The 19,095-nt window shown below is 40.4% G+C and overlaps 1 protein-coding gene across 1 annotated transcript; it reads left to right on the top strand.

Moving 5' to 3' along the window:
- Positions 1–95: 95 nt before the first annotated feature.
- LOC105939526 (trypsinogen-like protein 3) lies at positions 96–2,407 on the top strand. The gene is made up of 5 exons (XM_012881753.3): positions 96–205; positions 301–442; positions 719–972; positions 1,827–1,960; positions 2,101–2,407. The coding sequence occupies exons 1-5, from the start codon at positions 166–168 to the stop codon at positions 2,284–2,286; spliced, it is 756 nt and encodes a 251-aa protein (XP_012737207.1). The 5' UTR covers positions 96–165; the 3' UTR covers positions 2,287–2,407.
- The last annotated feature ends 16,688 nt before the right edge of the window (positions 2,408–19,095 follow it).

Below are 19,095 nucleotides of genomic sequence, written 5' to 3'. Positions count from 1 at the left end.
CTCTGATAAGATACGAGGTTTACAAGAAGGAAGGTGAAATGACACCGAATATATTAGGCAGCTTGCTCCTCCCTCTGCCCTTTAAAATACCTACAAATATAAACCTGACCGCTTGGTCACCTCGTATCCATTATTTCTGCTTCGGGAGAACCCCAGAGAAACAAAATGTATCTTCTCCTCCTGGCTGTTACCTTTGGGCTTGCAGGTAGGCTTCCGTAACGTGCTCAGATAACACAAGAAAAACTCAGAGATTTGAGATAATACTTATTGTTTCTCCTTGCTGTCATTGGTGGCTTGTAGGAGCATACCCTCTGGAGGACCCAAAGGAGTGCCAGCCTCACTCTAGACCCTGGCATGTGAGGCTGCATGGTGGAGGAGTGGAATGCAGCGGGGCTCTCATTGACAAATGGTGGATAGTGACTTCATTTACCTGTGCACCCACGTAAGTTTTAGCAAACAATGGCATCAAAAATCAGCTTTTAAGAAGTTAAAACTATATTGCATGGCTTTATTTTGTGAAAAAAGTGGGCAAATATAGTTTCATTCAGAACAAGAAAAGAAAAGACTGTGGTTGAAAATCTGAGTTGAGTCCCAGCTTAATTGTAGACCATTAATCAACCTCCTGTTTGTGTCTGACTAAGACATACTGTCTCTCTCTCTCTGGCCTTTTTCCTGTCTGAGTTTGATAAATGAAAAGGCTCCTCTTGGTTCTTTGCAGATCCTATGAGACCATTGCTTCTCTTGGCGAGCATCACAGAAGCGTGGAGGAAGGCACAGAACAGCACATCTTAGTTGCTGACGCGATTCGTCACAGCCCCTACCGCTCACCTCTACACAGCCTCACCTTGGTGCGTCTGTCTGAGCCTGCTGAATTTAACCAACATGTCCAGCCTATCCCTCTGCCCACACGCTGCCCACAAACTGGAGAGATCTGCTCCGTCAGTGGCTGGGGCTCCACAGTTCCAAACCAATGTAAGTGGATTTTAAGGTGGTCCTGTGGATTGTATTGTCTTAGAAAGTTTGCACTTCAGTACAAGTGTAGTATATAAAAAAAAAAAAAAATTTTACTAGTAGACCAAGACCGATGACGAGATGAGAAAAGCATGAATGACTTTCTCAATATATAATAAAGAAAGGCAATTCTTGACTTTAGCAATAACTTTTATTTGTAAAATGATCGATTTTAATGAAGGATATAGTCAATTAAAATGGTACTCAGATTTGTATTTTTTGTGGGTTTTTTTCCTTCCTGTAGACCTTCTAAATGCCAAAGAACTGGCTCATAGTCCTTCCATCCTGTGTCTGTTACCTTTTTAATAAAGGATCACATACGTAACCTGCCCAGGAGGAAAACCCAAACATCCTCCTGGCCAAAAACCCTCTCTAGCTCATTCTGGATGGCGGCAGTTTAGTTAGAAACGCTTTAAAATATGCAAAGGTTTTCACAGTGAAGCTCGTTCTCATTCTGGTCACTGGAGCATCCAAAAGAGGAATGATTTTTTTTTTAATATATGTATATCATTTCCATTTTTAATCAGTTTCTAATTACCTGCCAGAATAGCAAGTCAATGATCAGAACTAATTAAAAGAGGTATACTCTAAAAAACAGGATTTATTAAAGCGTTAGAGCTCCATGCTCTGTATAATCTGTGAAATCCTGTGTAAAATCAAAGATCGCTTTGTTAAGTAATTGTAATTGGTAGCAATTTGACAAGTAATGGAACACAGATTTTAAACTATTCAAAACAAAGCTAAGAGACTGGCGTGAACTGAACAGTTTAAAAATAAATCCAAGTAACAACTTTCCCTCCCTCTATCTACATTAGATGACCCCTCCGGGAGCCTGAAGTGTCTAACTGTGCCTGTGGTGGATGATCTGACTTGCTTGAATACCTTTCCTCCCTATCTGTACTGGGGTGTCATGGTCTGCGCCGGCCAAGCAAAAACAGATAACTGCCTGGTGAGCATGGACGCGACGCTGCAAAACTGATGCTGATTAATTCTGTTCCTGTTCCCCTCTGCCCCACGCCCTCCCGTGCTGTCTTCTATTAGGTACACTTTAACTTTAGTAAAGTGTTGTATTTTGTCTCTTTTGTTTAGACTGGTAGCAGCAACGTGATGGTGTGTGGTGGTGAGCTGCAGGGTTTGACATGGTTCAATCACGGTTGCGAGGATCCTGCTCACCCCACAGTTTATACCAAGATGTGTGACTACAGCCGCTGGATCAATAAAGTGATGGCTGAGTACACTCCCCCGGCTACTACCCCTCCCTCCTGGACGACATAAGGCAGTGTAGGCATGTGTCTTTGCACAACAAGAAAACATTTGTAAAGGTTGCTCTTTACAACTGCAGATATTCCTTTGCTATTTGGTTTGTTGACATGTAAATAAAAGACACTTAGATGTGTTCTGCTGTCATGTGTTTTTCCTCAGCAAGTGCCGCATCAGGCAGCTTCCAAGAAACTTTTATTTATTTTTTCCAATCTGAGATGTAAAGACTTTAATTTGTTTCGCATCACAAGCTGGACATAAAAAAAAACGATGAGTTATGTAACTGTGTGCTTTTTAATTAACAAATTGAGCTGCATTTCATAACCCAAAAGTGTGTCGTTAATCATGCTTCTTTCTAATAGAGGACAAAATGTGCTGCAACAGTGCTCAGACATTGCTTTTCAGAGACTGGATCACAAGGTAACTAGTCCAAGAAGGCAAACCCAGATGTGCTTCTTCCTGACTAGCTCAATCTGGGTGGGAGTGTTCCCTCTGACAAAAGGGGCATTACCTAATCAGCCACAATATTTTAACCTATTATTCCTAATAGTGTCTTGGTCTAATGGGTATAATTGTGTGTTTGAGTTTTTATCCTGCTGAATGAGATCACAAGCATCAGGAAATAATGTTTCCATGGAAGGTTGTACATTGTTCAGGCATGTGGTATGTGCCAAAGGATAGCGGGATAGAATGTTTCCAAGGAGGACGTTGCCCAAACCATGACACTGCCTGTGCTTACTTGTCTTCTTTGCATAATGCATTCTAGTGCCGTGTGTTCCCCAGATAAAATGTGCTCTGGCATCTGGCTGTCAATGTGCAAAAAAAAAAAAAAAATATCAGACCAGGCCACCTTCTTCCATTGGTCTGTGGTGTAGTTATGTCTCTCATGCTTTAATTGGTGCCGCTTTCAGCACTGGGCAGGGGACAGCATAGGCACCCAGACTGGTCTGTGGCTACGCAGCCACTTGTGGAACAATCTGCGGTGCCCTGTATATCCTGGCACTATTCCCAACAGAACCAGCACTAACTATTTCAGCAATTTGAGTTATAGCTTTGCGTGTGCTGGATAAGACCTCAAGGGCCAGCTTTCACTCCCTACTTGCATAGATTAAGCTTAGCCATCGGTGACCTAGCTGGCAGTTTACTAATGATCCTTACTCAGACCAGTTTTGATAGTTCCTGATCACTCTAGTTTGGGAACACTCTACAGGCTGCAGTTTTGGAAATACTCTGGCCCGGTAGTCTAACCAACAAAGTCTGGCCATTGTAAAGGTCACTCAAAGTCTTACACAGAATGACGCTCTGGGCAATATACACCAGGAAAGCTTGCGTACTGCCATCCATGTGGCTACTGTACCAAAAGTACAGTTGCCGATCATGTACACACTTTCATGAAAAGGGTGAAAGTTGTGGTCTGTCGATAGAGCAATGTTGATGATTTTTTTTTTTAAATAACTACAACAGCAAATGTGTTGTCATTAAAAAAAACACTATTTGATTTTTAATATAAGGTATTAAAATATATATTAAAAAAACATTTGCAGAAAGAGGATGGATACATTTTCTTCTTTGGGATTTCATTAGTGGAAACTTATGTACAGTAAAAAAAAAGCACATAGTTAGCAACCTAATGATAAGGGAAAAAAAGATATTGAAAAATAGTGCTGTTACTTTTAGTGTCCTTCTGTTGTGGAAATTCAATGCCATCTATCCGTTAAATTAACTGAAAAAGTGATAAAACCTAAATTTGTTATAATATCTATATTTAAAAACATTAGTTGGTCCTTTTTGTTTTTAGCCAAAGTAATTAAAGGGGACATATCAAGCTTTTAAGTTCTTCCTTTTCACATTTAAATCCTTCAGTTGCGGTCTATATAAAGGGAAACTGCAATGCTTTGGTCTGAATTCCTCGTTAATTTCACAAGCCCTCCAAACAGGCCTGCTCTGAGGTGCATCTGAGAGAAACTTGTTTTGGTGCAGTTTCTTTCAATGCAAAGGAGGCACCCCCTTCAGATCACAGAGTGTTTCACTTCAACACAATTTTTGTATTTTGCTGGGGATGGTGTGATTAATTGCGTGGGTTAACACACCCAATATTCAAATATTTTTTACTTATCCACTTGTAGTTTCGCCATCCTTCAGCTTGGACTACAAAATCCCGGCCAAAAATAAAAATGCCGAAGTCGCATACATGGTTAACCAGAAGTCCATGACCTTGTTTAGCAGTTCCGCAACAAATACTGTGACATAATTGTTCAAAAAACCGGAATACAGGATAGAGAAAATTGAGCGGCTTGAAACATAGAACCAAGAAGAATTTAAAGATATCACCACAGTGCCTGGAGAGACTTCATTCAAATTTTCTGCATTGCTGGAGGCTCCAGGAACCCAACAGAATATAATTAAGGACTATAAAAAGTGAATTTTGCACAATGTCCCCTTTAAGAGCCACTGTGGTGGGTCCAAAAACCCATTTGCATCTCCAGAGCTGCAGTTTGCAGATGTCTGGTCTAGTGGAGCCCATGCCTCAAAGGGTTAGGGCTTTTTTTGACAGCGAAATTGGGAAAATGACTATATCAGGTAGGTGGTTACATTGTTATGTTTGTTCTAAGTGTCAAAGAATTGTGTTGTTCCTCAGAGAAAGCAACGTGGGACTAGTTTAAATTTAAGCATTGCTTTGACTGAATGGGATTAAAGTAACAAAGACTCTGCATGAGGCAGTAAGAGAATGTATTATAGGCTATTGTATCTGTTAAGTTACTGTACCTCAAAGGTCTTTTCATTCTTCAGCAATGAGTTGTGTCTGGAGTGAAAAGGCTGCAATATTATTGAGAACAACTAGAGGGAGGTAATGCCTAAGGATACAGACACAGAGATCTGAGAGCTAGGGAAAGTGTGAACAGGTGATGGACAGTCTACATTTTTAAGTTTTTTTTTTCTTTTTCTTTTTTTTAACTCTGCAAACACGCTCAGCCATTTGCAAAAGAATGTTAAAGCCATAAACAGTAACCGGGAAACACATGGGGTGAGTCAGAGTTTCACACGCAAACGCACAGAATCAAGCAGACACATACATGCAAGTTGACTGACAGCTGTGTCCATAATCACCCAAAACAGAGGGACAACTCTGCCATCTGCTCTTAGCATTCCTCTACACTCCTCTTTTTCCTTTTTTCGCGCCTCAGTGGGAGACGGACAACAAACCGAGGGGTAACTTGGATGTCTCTTTCAAAATCAGAGTGGTAATAGTTGGTTATGTGGTTTGAAGCACCTTTGTGTTTCTGTTTTTTTTCTTTAAGTTCGAAAATAACTCACTCATTAGAATTGAAGCCTATAACAACAATTATGCGCCTGCTGACATAGCTCACCACTGTTAAGGTGTGAATGACTGACTGTAGTTTAAAGCGTTTTGGGGCCGTCAGACCTTCCCGGGATCTATACTGATTTGCGTAAATATTTAGGGGCGGGGACAGGGCGGCCAGAGAGACACCTGAACCTAGGCATTATTTCCTGCACATCTGGATTTATCAAGGCAAGGTATGCAGTGACACATCTACGCACAGTTTTATACATCTGATGGTTTTTGTCTGCCGCAAGTTTCAAAATTTCTTGCCACGTCCAACTTTTAGTATGAAAGCAGCACACTCTTTCATGCAAGAGGCACTTGGACTTCCTTACATGAGCATGGTTTGATCTTGACCTTTTCCACTGCCCACTGCCCGGGCTTAATAGTAACACCCGACAACATGATGCTACCACCACTATGCTTCACAGTAGAGCTGGTCTGTTAAGATTGAAGTTTTAGTTTTTAGTTTTCCTCTACACATGGCATTTTACATGTAGGTGACATTTTAATTGTTTTTCTGATCTTAACAGATCACCTCTTTTCATATCTGGTGCATATTTCACAGACCTTGGAGAAAACTGTAAAAGGTTGTGACTTTCTTACTTTGCCACACTTCCATAGAAGTCAGACTTGTTTACTGCACAAATGATAGTTGCATAGTTGACAAAATCTCCCAACTGAGCAGTTGATCTCCTCCAGAGTCGCATGGATCTCTCAGCTCCTTGTTTGATTACTTGTACCCCCCTACTTTGGGGTAAGTTGGGCAAACTTCCTTTGGTAGATGACCCAAACTCTTTTCATGTTTAACTGCCCCTTGAAACGTTCCAAGTTTAGGCATACGTTTTATCATTTAACTTTGCATCAAGCGCCACCATTTTATCGCTGATGCGTATGCTTTCATTATTGGTTTTTATGATGTTTTTGTTGTCTAATGTTCTCTTACAAACCTTTGGAGGTCTTGACAGAACTGCAGTATTTTTACTTAAATTATATCAAGGTGAGTCTATTTACTAATTATGTTGGCACTAGATTTCATTTGTTAGGGTTATAGCTGTAAAGGTGGATTGAACAACACCCTTTATTACTTCTTTCATCCAGTTTTGCCGGCTTCTTTTGTGACCTCCTGGATGAAATGTGGATGCACCCTGGGAATAATTTTGGTAGACCGACCAGTGTTACATGTTTTGTCCATTCGTTGACATCAGCTCTCACTGTGGTTCCCTGGAATCTCAATATCATTGTCAGAAGGTAAGCTCCGATGTTGCTTGTAGAATGGAACTAAAACAAATATGACAACAAACAGGCTTAATGCTTCGACACCTATCCTGGAGTCTTTGTCAAGTCTGGTGGCACGCATTTAGGTGCCACAATTTTAAAAAGCCTTGTTTTCAGAGATAACTGAACAAAAGCCCACTTGCCTCCAGTTAAAGCCCGTGTGTGTCATGATCTGGGTTTGGTTTTGGTTTAGTTTTGTACTTTACTTTATTTAACCGGTTCTGTCAGCTCAGTTCTCCTGCCAGTAGTCAGCCAGCTTACTTCACCTCTCAGTCACCACCCAATCTGTCTGCCTGTCACTGCCTTGTCACCAGTCACAACCAATCAGTTCAGTTCTACCCCTCGTCATCCCCCTTCCTCAGATCAGCCTCACCTGTTACCTGTAATTAGTGCTTTACTCCGTTCACCTGTTCAGTCCCCTATTTATACCTGCCTCACTCCTCTGTTCTTTGCCAGATCATTATGAGCCTTTCAGTGAGTCATATCCAGCGTTATTATTTGCTGACCCCTGTATATCTGTTTATCCTGCTTTACTCTGACTGCTAACCTGTGTTGCCTGACCTTAGCCTGTTCCTGGACTATCTGAGCTTGCCTGACCCCTGTCTGTTTACCTCGATCAGTTGTATACCGAACCTGGATCTGTTTCCTGATTCTGAGCCCAGATCCTGCTCTGGACTGTTCTGCACTTTTTGACTAATGACTGTTATCAACCACAAGCTTGGTCTTGTCCTGTTCATATCACTGCCAGCCTGTCATCCCAGTTCCAGCACACAACCTGTCCGCAAATAAACCTTCTTAATTCTACTTTCTGCTTGTCTGGTTGAACACTGGGTCCTTCTGTTCCGGTCTTAACAGTGCACTGTTGCAATGATCCGGATAACTGAGAATTTGCACATGCATACAACTTATCTGGTTAGTGAAAGGTTGATTCTCAACTGAACAACAAGAAGCACATATGGCTAGGATGGTTTAGCTCCTTTTTTACATAAAGGTATAGAGGACGATTTTTCTGGAACTATAGGTAAGAATCTCCCAAGTCCCTATTTGAATAACTGCACATGCACAAGACCATCTTCTGCTCCTTGGGGGGATTGTGTGAAAGACTCTCCCAAATCCACTATGGTCTTATTTCCTTCTTTTGAAGCCTTCCTCTTCTTCTCATAAACTTGTGAGACAGTTTGCTTCTTGCGACTCTCAGCTATTTTTTTAAGTATACGTGGAGAGCAGCGGAGCTACAATTGATGGCTGAAACCGAAGCTCACTGGATACATAAACAGTAGAATTGTGCACGCACAGCAAAGCGAAACTATAAAGGAACAAGCACACACATTGGCGTTACTTTACGCACTTCACAATGATCGGCATGTGGGACGACCAATAGATAAGGTGATCCCCCTGAAACTAAAAAGATTGTACACTATATCTTTATTGAATAAAACCATAATTTAAAAACACTGAAAGTTAAATAGCCACATAGTGGGTCAAATAAGTAAATATGTTATTCTATAATTGTGTTTTATATTTTCTCATATTTTCCTTGCTGATATTAAATTGTGTTTGAAGACCTGAAACTTTAAAGTGTGACAAAAGAAAAAGCAGAAGAAATATATAAGGGTATAATTACTTTTTCACCGGAATCTATTTAAATCAAAGAACAACTTAATTTAAATCACTAAAGAAATTTGGGGAAAATTAATGACTCCTCTGAATTATAACCACCAATTTTGTAAGAAACTTTTATGACAGGCTTTTAGATGTTTGACATTCTTCTCAGCTAATAATGAACTCCTGGAGATGATAGATAGAAAGTCAGGAAACGTTAAACATTGAAATGCAGCCTGCAGGCATCATGAAAGGCCTATTCATTCACCCGACTCATTCAGGAGTCGACATTGACCTCTAAATCTAAATCTGGGCCAGCAGTTGTTATCTTCGTGAACCTTGTGTCTCAAATGCCTTTCTGGTGTCAAAATGTCAACAGTTTCCAAAATTAGACTGCTATTTTTATTAGGTGGGAAGGCAATACAAATGTTAATATTGATTTTATTTAAATGGACATTTCTTTAAATTCCTTCATGCTAATCCAGAGGTTACTTCAACACGATCACAGGTCACACACATACACATGTCTCTGGGTGATAAATCCTCCACTTATATCTCTCAGTCTTGTTAGACTTAACATGTTGACCTTTACTAATGGTTAACTTTTGCTCTTTTCATTTCCTTTACACCCCCTTTAAAGCAACAGATTATAAATTTTAGCTAAGTTTCTAAAGGTCCTCCCAGCCTCCTCTTCTGTCCTTTGGCAGCCATAACTCAAGTGTAAAAGCCTGGCTTACAGCGAAAAACAAATATCTCCCTCATTTGTTCAAACCCTCTTAGTAAAAAAAAGAAACTGATGAATGAGGGAATTAAAGTGAATGATGACCAAATGGAGGAAATATTTTTTCTCAGGTTGTGACAGAGCTTATCGGTGGTGCATAGGTACAATTCCTGCAAAGCAAACACAGGGCTTCTTCCTCTATTCTCCCCTCTCCCTTCACCGCTCCATTTCTTTGGCAAACTGTCACCATCATTCACTGACGGCTCACATTCCAGGCATTCCCCCCATGGCACCTGGCTCATGAGCGCAGAAAAGCAGCAAACAAGTGCTCAAACTGGGCAAATGTGCACAAAGCACACACCTTTACACCAACATCCCTCCATTAAAAGCTTTCTCTTTCCTAAAAAACTGACAAGTATTTCTCACACAAATGAAAATTAATACGCTGACCTGACTTCCAGTACATTAGCCCAAGCTGGTGCCTGTGTGTGTGTGTGTGTCTTTCACTGCATTAGGCTCACAGAGGATAGCACAGGCCAAGTCAATCATGCTGGATCTCTCCCCGTTGTCCCATTGAGACCTGCGGCTCATCAGGGAAGATAATTAGTCTGAAGAGCTTTAATGATACTTGCCTAATAGCTACGAGAGCGCACTGAGAGGCGGCAGTGTGTACGTGCATGTGGGATGTGGTGAGAGCGCAGATGTGGGATGCGTCTCGGAAAGGTGGTGAGTAAGCGAATAAGTGATTAAAATCACGGCTTGTAAATACATGCGTTTATGTATGTGTGTGTGTGTGTTTGTGTGCATTTATACAGAGAGTGATAATATTCAAACTGAGGAGATAATGAACGCTGGGGCTATCAAGCTCCAACCCACACGTTTGCGGAAACACATTGAAAAAGTCTCACGGCTCCCTGGCTCCTTGTTAGCGGGGAGCTTTTCGTTTGCTGAAGCCTCTTGCACAGTGCAACCTTGACACATAACCACTGAAATGCAGCAATTGGGACAGAAAAAAATAGAGAGGTTCGGGGGGTTGAATTATCTATTCATATTGAAAATTGCTGTGAATTCAAATGAGCATGTGCACTTTGCCAGAGACAAGCAGTTTAGTAAATTTGGTTTTATTTAATAAGGGACAGTGCATATTAATCAGCATGAGTGCATTAAGCTGTCATGTAAATATGCCAGATTTAGACACAAGGGCTAATTTTCAAAAATTCAAATATTTTTACAAAGCACACTGTGGTACATTGAGGTTTTTTTTATATCTTTTAAGCACAGATTCAAAACAAAATCATAATTACTGTGTTTTCTCAAAATTCAAATGGATTCAAACTGGAATCCAATAAACAGTAAATTGTGTTGACAATTATAATCAATAATCATTTATTCAACAAAATCAGTGATGACAGATCTAAAATAAAACTATTCATACTGTGAATTTAGAGTTATCCTTTATATTCACGTGGATCCTTCTAAGTGTGATACAACAGAACCTGCAGAATACAAAATGATCTTTAAAAATGAAAATGCTTTTGAGAAATTAACTAGCCCACTAAGATCCACAAATATTTTGGAGAAACAAATCATATGTGCTTGTAGATGTGACTAAAATATCCCCCAGTTTACCATGCTAAACAGGGGTTCAGGCTTAATAAGCCTGAACCCCTGTTTAGCATATGCCATGTCTTATTAAGGGAAACAATTTTAATTTTAATTTCACTAGTCGATGAAAACTTGAAAGTTCAAGAGCAGACTTTTTTGCCTGAATCCTCTCCTCCTCTCCCCCCTCAGTATTCAAGCTATCTGGTTTTTATTGTTGTTTTCTGGTTTCTCTTGTTACTCTGTCCATGTTCAATGTTCTGTCAGCCTTTTTCCAGTTCTGTAAGTTTTCTGTATCATCATTAAATCCTCCCTCATGCTCCTTCGAAGTTCGGGTATGCATTTTTGATCATACAACCAATGAAACATGACACACCCTACTTTAAAGTCCTCCACAGCTTTATTTCTTACCTGTCTTCATTGGTCTTTATGATGCTGTCTACTCACCAGTATTATCTAACAAACCTCTGAGGCCTTTACAGAACAATCTTCTAAAGTATATTAAAATATATACAGGTGGAGGTGAATGAGTAAAAGGGGCTGAATAAATAGGCACACCACACTTTTCAGATTCCCATTTTTAAAAAGAAGAAAGAAAAAAGAAGAAGAAGAAGCTTGAAATCCATAACTAATATTCCTTCTACTGCATAACTATGCATTGCTTTACACTGGCCTATTGTATCAAAACAATCAAACAATAAAATGGATCAATGTTTGTGTTAATTCAATTCAATTCAATTTAATTTATATAGCGCCAAATCATGAAACATGTCATCTCAAGGCACTTTACAAAATCAAGTTCAATCATATTATACAGATTGGGTCAGATTATACAGATTGGTCAAAAATGTCCTATATAAGGAAACCAGTTGATTGCATCAAAGTCCCGACAAGCAGCATTCACTCCTGGGGAACCGTAGAGCCACAGGGAGAGTCGTCTGCATTGTACATGGCTTTGCTGCAATCCCTCATACTGAGCAAGCATGAAGCGACAGTGGGAAGAAAAACTCCCCATTAACGGGAAGGAAAACCTCCAGCAGAACCGGGCTCAGTATGAACGGTCATCTGCCTCGACCGACTGGGGTTACAGAAGACAGAGCAGAGACACAACAAGAGAGACAAAAAGCACAGAAGCACACATTGATCTAGTAATCTGTTCTACATTAGATGGTAGTAGCGGGTGAGCCGTCTTCTCTGGATGATGTCACAGTTAACAGAACGCCAGACCAGGTGTACCTACTATGAAGAAAAAGAGAGAGAGCAAAAAGTTAAAAGCTGAAATGACGACAGTCATTTCAATGTAATACAATGCAAAACTGGAGAACAGTAGACTGAAGAACAGTAGAAATCAGTAGAGTGAGAAAAATAGGCCCTGATGTCCTCCAGCAGCCTAGGCCTATCACAGCACAACTATAGAGATAGCTCAGGGTATGAGCCACTCTAACTATAAGCTTTGTCAAAAAGGAAAGTTTTAACATTAGTCTTAAAAATAGATAGGGTGTCTGCCTCACGGACCAAAACTGGGAGTTGGTTCCACAGGAGAAGAGCCTGATAGCTAAAGGATCTGCCTCCCATTCTACTTTTAGAGACTCTAGGAACCACCAGCAGACCTGCAGTCTGAGAGCGAAGTGCTCTGTTAGGAACATACGGGGTAATCAGAGCTCTGATATATGATGGAGCTTGATTATTAAGGGCTTTATACGTTAGAAGGAGAATTTTAAATTCTATTCTTGATTTAACAGGAAGCCAATGAAGGGAAGCTAAAATTGGAGAAATATGATCCCTCTTGTTGATTTTCGTTAATGATCACTTACACCAAAAATCACATTTTGACTCATTAATAAAATAAATAAATATGCTTTTGGACTATAATATGGATGATGGTAACATGAAAAATCTGTACATAGAAGAGATTCAAATAGGTAACTTTATACCTCTGAGGTATCTGATAATCTTTGAGCAAGCATATTCCAGTCTTCTTAGTCTTGCAGATTCTTTAATACAATGTGTTTGTTTCAGGAAGAGAGGCAAAATGACTATAAAGAGATTACAGAAAAGGGAAATATTACAAAGATGTGAACCGCAAACGCATGAGAAAAAGAGGCAATAAAAACGACTATCTAAATATGTTACAAAGGACCCTAGAGAGATGTAAAAACACACAAATAAACCAAAAAGAAGGATAAAACGGTTACATAACCACCCCATAATCCAGAGTCAAAATCACAAACGTCTTACAAATGACAAAGGTGGGTAATTTGTTGTTCGTTTTCATTGAAAATCATTGTTGTGGTAATCTCTGGAATCTCTTTTACAGGGATGAGCGCACACATGGGACTTTTGTTTCATAACCTCTTACTTATCTTTGCATTCAAGAAACAGTCTCTTAACTCAATGTTTTCTCTGATACAGGTGAAGGAGGTTGTGTGCAAAAAAAATCCCAAAAGGAATGGAGAAAAACATCTAAAGTTGCAACTTAAGTGGATTGCGGTAATTGGAATACATCTATCTGACAATCTTAGGATAATCAGATAGAAGGAGACGACACTGCTCTCTGATCTTGCATCGGTACTGACAGTGCTATCAAACATGCAGAGAAGTACTGGCATCCATGTATTCATAGTAAATGCTAGCTCTAGCTACAACATAAAAGACGCGACCACAGAGGGACTCCATATGGTTTCCTTTACAATCACTACCACACTTTGGATAGACAGGTGCCTCTGCCATGCGTTCTTGAGAATTCACTCATCCTTTGTATGAAGAAATTGTTCCAGTTCAGATACGTTGCTCTGGAAGGATTGATATGACGCATTCTACATGCCACAACAGGTTGTTTCTCGTACGAAAAAATTTGTTGTCTTTAAAAAAGCGTGAGGTATGTATGTAAAAATATTACCTGGAGGGCATGCTGTACACCTCGGAGACAGAAAAACAACAGACAACAATCCTATCTAAACACATAAAAATGCCAGTTCTTACCATATGGTCGCATAGAGTCTAATGCACGTCTTTCATGCACAGACATACAAATCGTCTCACGCTCGGGCAGAATGAGATGTCCCACAGCGAACGCCAGGGGAGCCTGACAAACTCCCCCTAAGCTAAGCTGGGACACACTGATAGGCCTGTCACACAGCAGTCGGCTCATATATCTCTGCAAAACTGAAAAGTCCCCACCTGCAGAAGAAAAATTGCCCACAAAAGACTGGAAATGACACCACAAACACTTTTACTTATCTGAGAGCTCACCAAAGCAACACTGGTGGAATGTTTAGTCAGTCAATGCCTATTTAATCTCAGCAGTTCTGCTGTAAAAAAAGGATTTGACACAGATGCATAAACATTGAATTACTTTGGATCGTGTTGCTCGGAAAATAGCAAAAACACATTCAAATAAATGATCCAGTCTGTGCAGTGAGCAACTGATTTATCTGAAAAAGCCCCTAAATCATGTCCACCTTCACGGTCCTGCTGCTGCCTCTGTTTCTAAGCATTTTTAGTTTATTCCCGAAGAATCTGGATGAAAACTCTGGAAAGATACAGGAAAACCAGTGGGACACTTTAATGATCTGAAATTCAAGAGGTAAATAAATTACAACTACAGCAGAAAAAAAGTGAGCGGGGAGATTTCACAGAATGTAGAACATTCAGCTCCACCTCTTCAGTCCTATTCGGGTTTCAGTGTTAGGAAAAAGAAATTATAATTGTTAGCATCCCTCCATCTTTTGGTCCATCGTCTGCTGCTTATCTGAGATGATGGGTCTCCTTAGCAGCACTCTTCCACTCCTTCTGAGGGATGTGTAGGTGTTCCCAGGCCAGAAGGGATGAATCGGGGGGCAGTGGAATAACATCAGCTTACTGCCTCTCCTTAATGTGCACGTCAACATCATCTATCAGTTTGATTTGTTCTATGGGATGCGTAAACTGCACTTAACAATATTATATTTTACTCTGCATCCAGAGTCCAAAATTTCTGGCTGAGGTCTTAAAGACTGACAACATTGTGTTTAACTAATTCTTGCACCACTACTGGTCAGGGTTGTGAAACATTCAAAACACTTGTCGAAACCTCACTTAAATTAAAAAAAAAAAGTGAAGTTAAACAGTTTAATTTCACTGCAACCCTCCTTCCAAATTTAAAACAAAACAGAGGGAGGATCAAACAATTATTGCAAGAGGCCCTTTCAAGTAAAATAGTATAGTAGAACGTTGTCACTGTGGTTGTGGAAGACCAGATCAGTTGTTTCATAGAACCTGTAAATACACTAAGAACATACTCTAGCGCCTGAAATTGCTTAGGGGGAAGAACCCTAAAAGTTCCTTATGAAGCTCCTCACCCTCTCTCTGAGGGCTGGCGCTGCCAATGAAAGATTTTCATTTCAGCTAATCTTTTGTCAGTCATGATCCAGGTCTCGAATTAGGATGGGAATGCAGATGAACATTAAGTGCTTTGCTTTTTGACCAAAGTCTTTCTTCAGCACTACAGGTCAGAACAGTAATCTCACTGCTGCAGATGAGACCCAATTGGGTCTATCCATCTCCTGCTTCATTACTCCATGCCATCACTTGTGAACAAGACACCACGATACTTGAACTTCTCTGCATGAAGCAAAGACTGACCTCCAGCCTGGAGGCAGTAATAGACCTTTTTGAGGTTGAGAACTATGGTTTCAGACTTAAAGGAGCTTGATTTAATCCTGGCTGTTTCACACTCAGCCGTAAACTGCTCTAAAGCAGATAGAAAGTTTTTACTTGTTACATAATCCGCACAAAGCACAATATATCATATAACATATATGCATAGTTGTGTTCTTGGATTGCCTTTGTCTTTGGCTTTGTTGGCTTTTTTGAATTCAGAAATTGTCTGCACAGAGTGCCGTGCTTTTTTCTACAACCGTGCTATGGATCATTTCCTGTGCAAGAGGTTTTTGCTCTTCAGGATTTGATTCCCTGCAGGCTAGGAAACAAAAGTAAAATACTTCATAATGTGAAAATAGATCAAATGTATTGAGCTTCATTTCTTGCAGTATGTGCAGTGAATAAATCCAGAGGGCACCTTAGAGACTGTAGCTGCAGCATAACAGCTAAACCTTGTAACACAGTACATGACCCCAGCTCTGACTCCTGCATGGCAAAGTTCAGCTTCCCATATGGAAGTCTTTGTGGCAGTTTTCCAAACTATTCAACACAATGAGGCATACATACACGCACATGCTGGGAGAAGAGAGGGATGTAGGGCACATTCAATTAGTAAGGAATGTTAGCTCCCCTCTCCGACTTCTAACTTAGCCTCCTTTAAAAAAAGTTAATTTCATTTTATAGTTCTGAGCTTGAGAGATATATATGTGGTGTCTTGCAATAGCATTCTTTATTGCTATATTTATAGCATTTTTCCAATGTAAGCTTATAAACATGAAGTTCAATATATCTTATCAAGCTTTGACTTAAGTACACAAAGTAGTGAATAAATTATGAGGAAGGAAAAAGAAACACCCATTCATCCATTGTCTGTATCCGCTTATCCATGCACACTTATCCGTGCACGGTTGCGGGGGAGCTGGTGTCTATCTTCAGCAGTCATTGAGCGAGAGGCGTACACCCTGGACAGGTTGCCAGTCCATCACAGGGCTGGCCAACTGTGGCTCAGTGTGTAGAGTTGCTATCTTTTAATCGAGAGGTTGTGGGTTCCATTTCACATGTGCGTGTGAGCAAGATACCTGACCCCAAGTTGCCCACCAATCTGTGTATTGGTGTATGAATTTGTGTGCATCAGTGAGCACGATTGAGTACAAAAAGCCCTCTACAAATTCAGTCTACTTACCATTTAATGAACACTGCTTCTACAAACATTTGCGAGTGCAACAAATCCAATTGTAAAATATCCTTGCTCCTAAATATTCCAAAAGTTAACTGTCAGTTGTGACAGTGATTGGGAAATGACAGCAACTCTGTCAGAAAAATGGTAGCTGGATCCTGAGGTGTGCAGAGGTCACTGACTTTCTACAGAGTCAAACACTACAAACCTCCAAACCTTCAGATTAGTTACAGAACAGTGCATGAAGAGCTTGGTTGAATGGGTTTTCATGGCAGAGCAGCTGCATCCAAGCCAAACATCATCCAGTGCAACGCAGTGGAGTAAAGCACAGCTTCACTGGGCTTTAGAGCATTGAAGGCATGCTCTCTGGAGGGATGAATCTGGGAATCTGATAGACAAGCATGAATTTGGCAGGTGTGCGAAGAAGGGTACTTGTCTGACTTTATTGAGTCAAATTTAAAGCTTGGTGGCGGGGGGGATTCTGGTGATGGGGTTGTTTTTCAGGAACTGGGCTTAGCACCTTTGTTCCAGTGAAAGGAACTCTGAATCCTTCAGCATAACAAGAGCTTTTGGACAACTCCAAGCTTCCAACTTTGTGGGAACAGTTTGGAGACGGCTGTTCCTCTTCCAACATGAGGTCTGTGAAGATATGGATGAAAAAGTTTGGTGTGAATGACCTTGTCTGGCCTGCACAAAATCCTGACCTCAATCAGATAGAACACCTTTGGAGGAATTGGAGCAGAGACTGAGCGCCAGGCCTTCTTTTCCAACACCAGTGAATGACCTTACAAATGTGCTTCTGGAACAATGGGGAAAATTCCCCAAAACACACCTCAGAAGCTTGGGGACAGCCATCCTAAAAGAGCTGAAGCTGTTATAGCTGCAAAGGATGAACTAACGTCCTACGGAACCCAATGGATTAAGAACGAGATGACACTTAAGTTCATATGCAAGTGAAGGGTTAGTACAGTGTATTTTCTGTCACTCTAACTTGTTTCAATCAGACATAAGGCCATGCCACCTAAGGCCTAGGAGACAAATCCCCAGGAGCTACCACTTTAATCAAAGTATAACTTTATTCTTACTCAAAATAATCTATATTTACAAGTATGTATCAAGTACAGCTCTTACAGCTGTAAGACCCTTTCAGACTTTTCCTCAAGCCTGTGTGGGAAAGTGTCCTGCCTTTTCTGATTACCAAGCTAACACTCTGCCACTGGATAGGGACTTGAGGGAAAAGAGAGGAAAAGGAGGTCAATAATATCAACCATCCCACCTGTGTGGTCAAAGACTTCAGTTTCTCTTGTCCAGAATAATGGAGCATGTTGCCAGGGTGCTCTAACACCTCTAGAGTCTAAGAAAAATTAGCACGTCTTCTGAGTGGGGTCTGGGGATCGCTTCACCGAGGGCCAGCCACAGCTTTGTCCTTCTCAGCACAGGTGTTTTAAGCCGCCGGCCACAGTTGGTCTGGTGTGGCCATCAAAAAAAAGAGAGTGTTTTTTTTGGTTAACACAGAAATCTCTTTCCTCAGGATGGCAGGGAATGGATTGCAGACAGGACCGACAAACACAAACAGTGTTTCTCTAAATGATCAAGAAGAAGCAACCGATCAGAAAGTCCTGCAGACGACACATGCCTGTTGAAGACAGGATCTCTGACAGCACACTGACGTTTCTGTAGCCTCTCAGCAAGAAAAGTCTCTTTCTTCCGGGGTCCAAATCATGTTTGGGAGAACATCAAATCAGCAGCCAACACACACATTAGACATGAGTTCAAAATTACATTCAGCTGTCCTAATTAGATGGGAGACATTCTCACACACATTCAGGGAATATATACTCTGAAGTCTTTGACTATGAAATTCTACAATCAAACATGAACAGTGTCAACAAAGAATTACTATCACAGAGAGATTTATCCCAGTATCACATTAAGTACAGCGTCCCCGTAATTTAAATGTCTAGTTAAACATGCAACTTGTCGTAAAGTAATATATCCACATTCTGAATTTGTCAGCCATTAGTCTGAGTCTGTTGAGAAACCAAAGTTATTGGTTTCTGTTGTAAAACCCAATATATTGGAGGAGACACTGGGCCAGAGCTGAAAGGGGAATAATGTTGCATAATGCTGTATTTGGAGTCTTTCTACGCTACAGCGGTTGACAATTTTTTCCTTTAATCTGATACTCCTGAATAAAACACTGTGAAATTCCAATATTATTTAATCTTATTATAAATAGGCCAACATGAATTCTGTTAAGACCTAAAAAGCTTATTGGAGGATATTAGTGAATTAACAGCAAAACAAAAGACCAAATAACATTATCCCCGAGCTGTAAGGTCGGGGATAAAGCTGAAAGATACAATACCTTAGAAAACACTTTGCAATCCATCGTCTGAAAATAAAAAAAAGGTATGGTAAAACTGCAGATATGGCTCTTTAAGCTAACAGGCCACGCAA

The sequence above is a fragment of the Fundulus heteroclitus genome, chromosome 3, assembly GCF_011125445.2.
Source record: "Fundulus heteroclitus isolate FHET01 chromosome 3, MU-UCD_Fhet_4.1, whole genome shotgun sequence".
Lineage (NCBI taxonomy): Eukaryota > Metazoa > Chordata > Actinopteri > Cyprinodontiformes > Fundulidae > Fundulus > Fundulus heteroclitus.
The sequence above is the reverse complement of the archived record's forward strand: the minus strand, read 5'-3'. Positions and strand labels throughout refer to the sequence as shown.

What these genes read in the sequence shown, in the direction of transcription:
- LOC105939526 (XM_012881753.3), top strand. Translation starts at nt 166, where the DNA reads ATGTATCTTCTCCTCCTGGCTGTTACCTTTGGGCTTGCAG. An exon ending in TGTTACCTTTGGGCTTGCAG is followed by an intron (nt 206 to 300) that starts GTAGGCTTCCGT and finishes GGTGGCTTGTAG; the next exon opens with GAGCATACCCTCTGGAGGAC. An exon ending in CTCCACAGTTCCAAACCAAT is followed by an intron (nt 973 to 1,826) that starts GTAAGTGGATTT and finishes TATCTACATTAG; the next exon opens with ATGACCCCTCCGGGAGCCTG.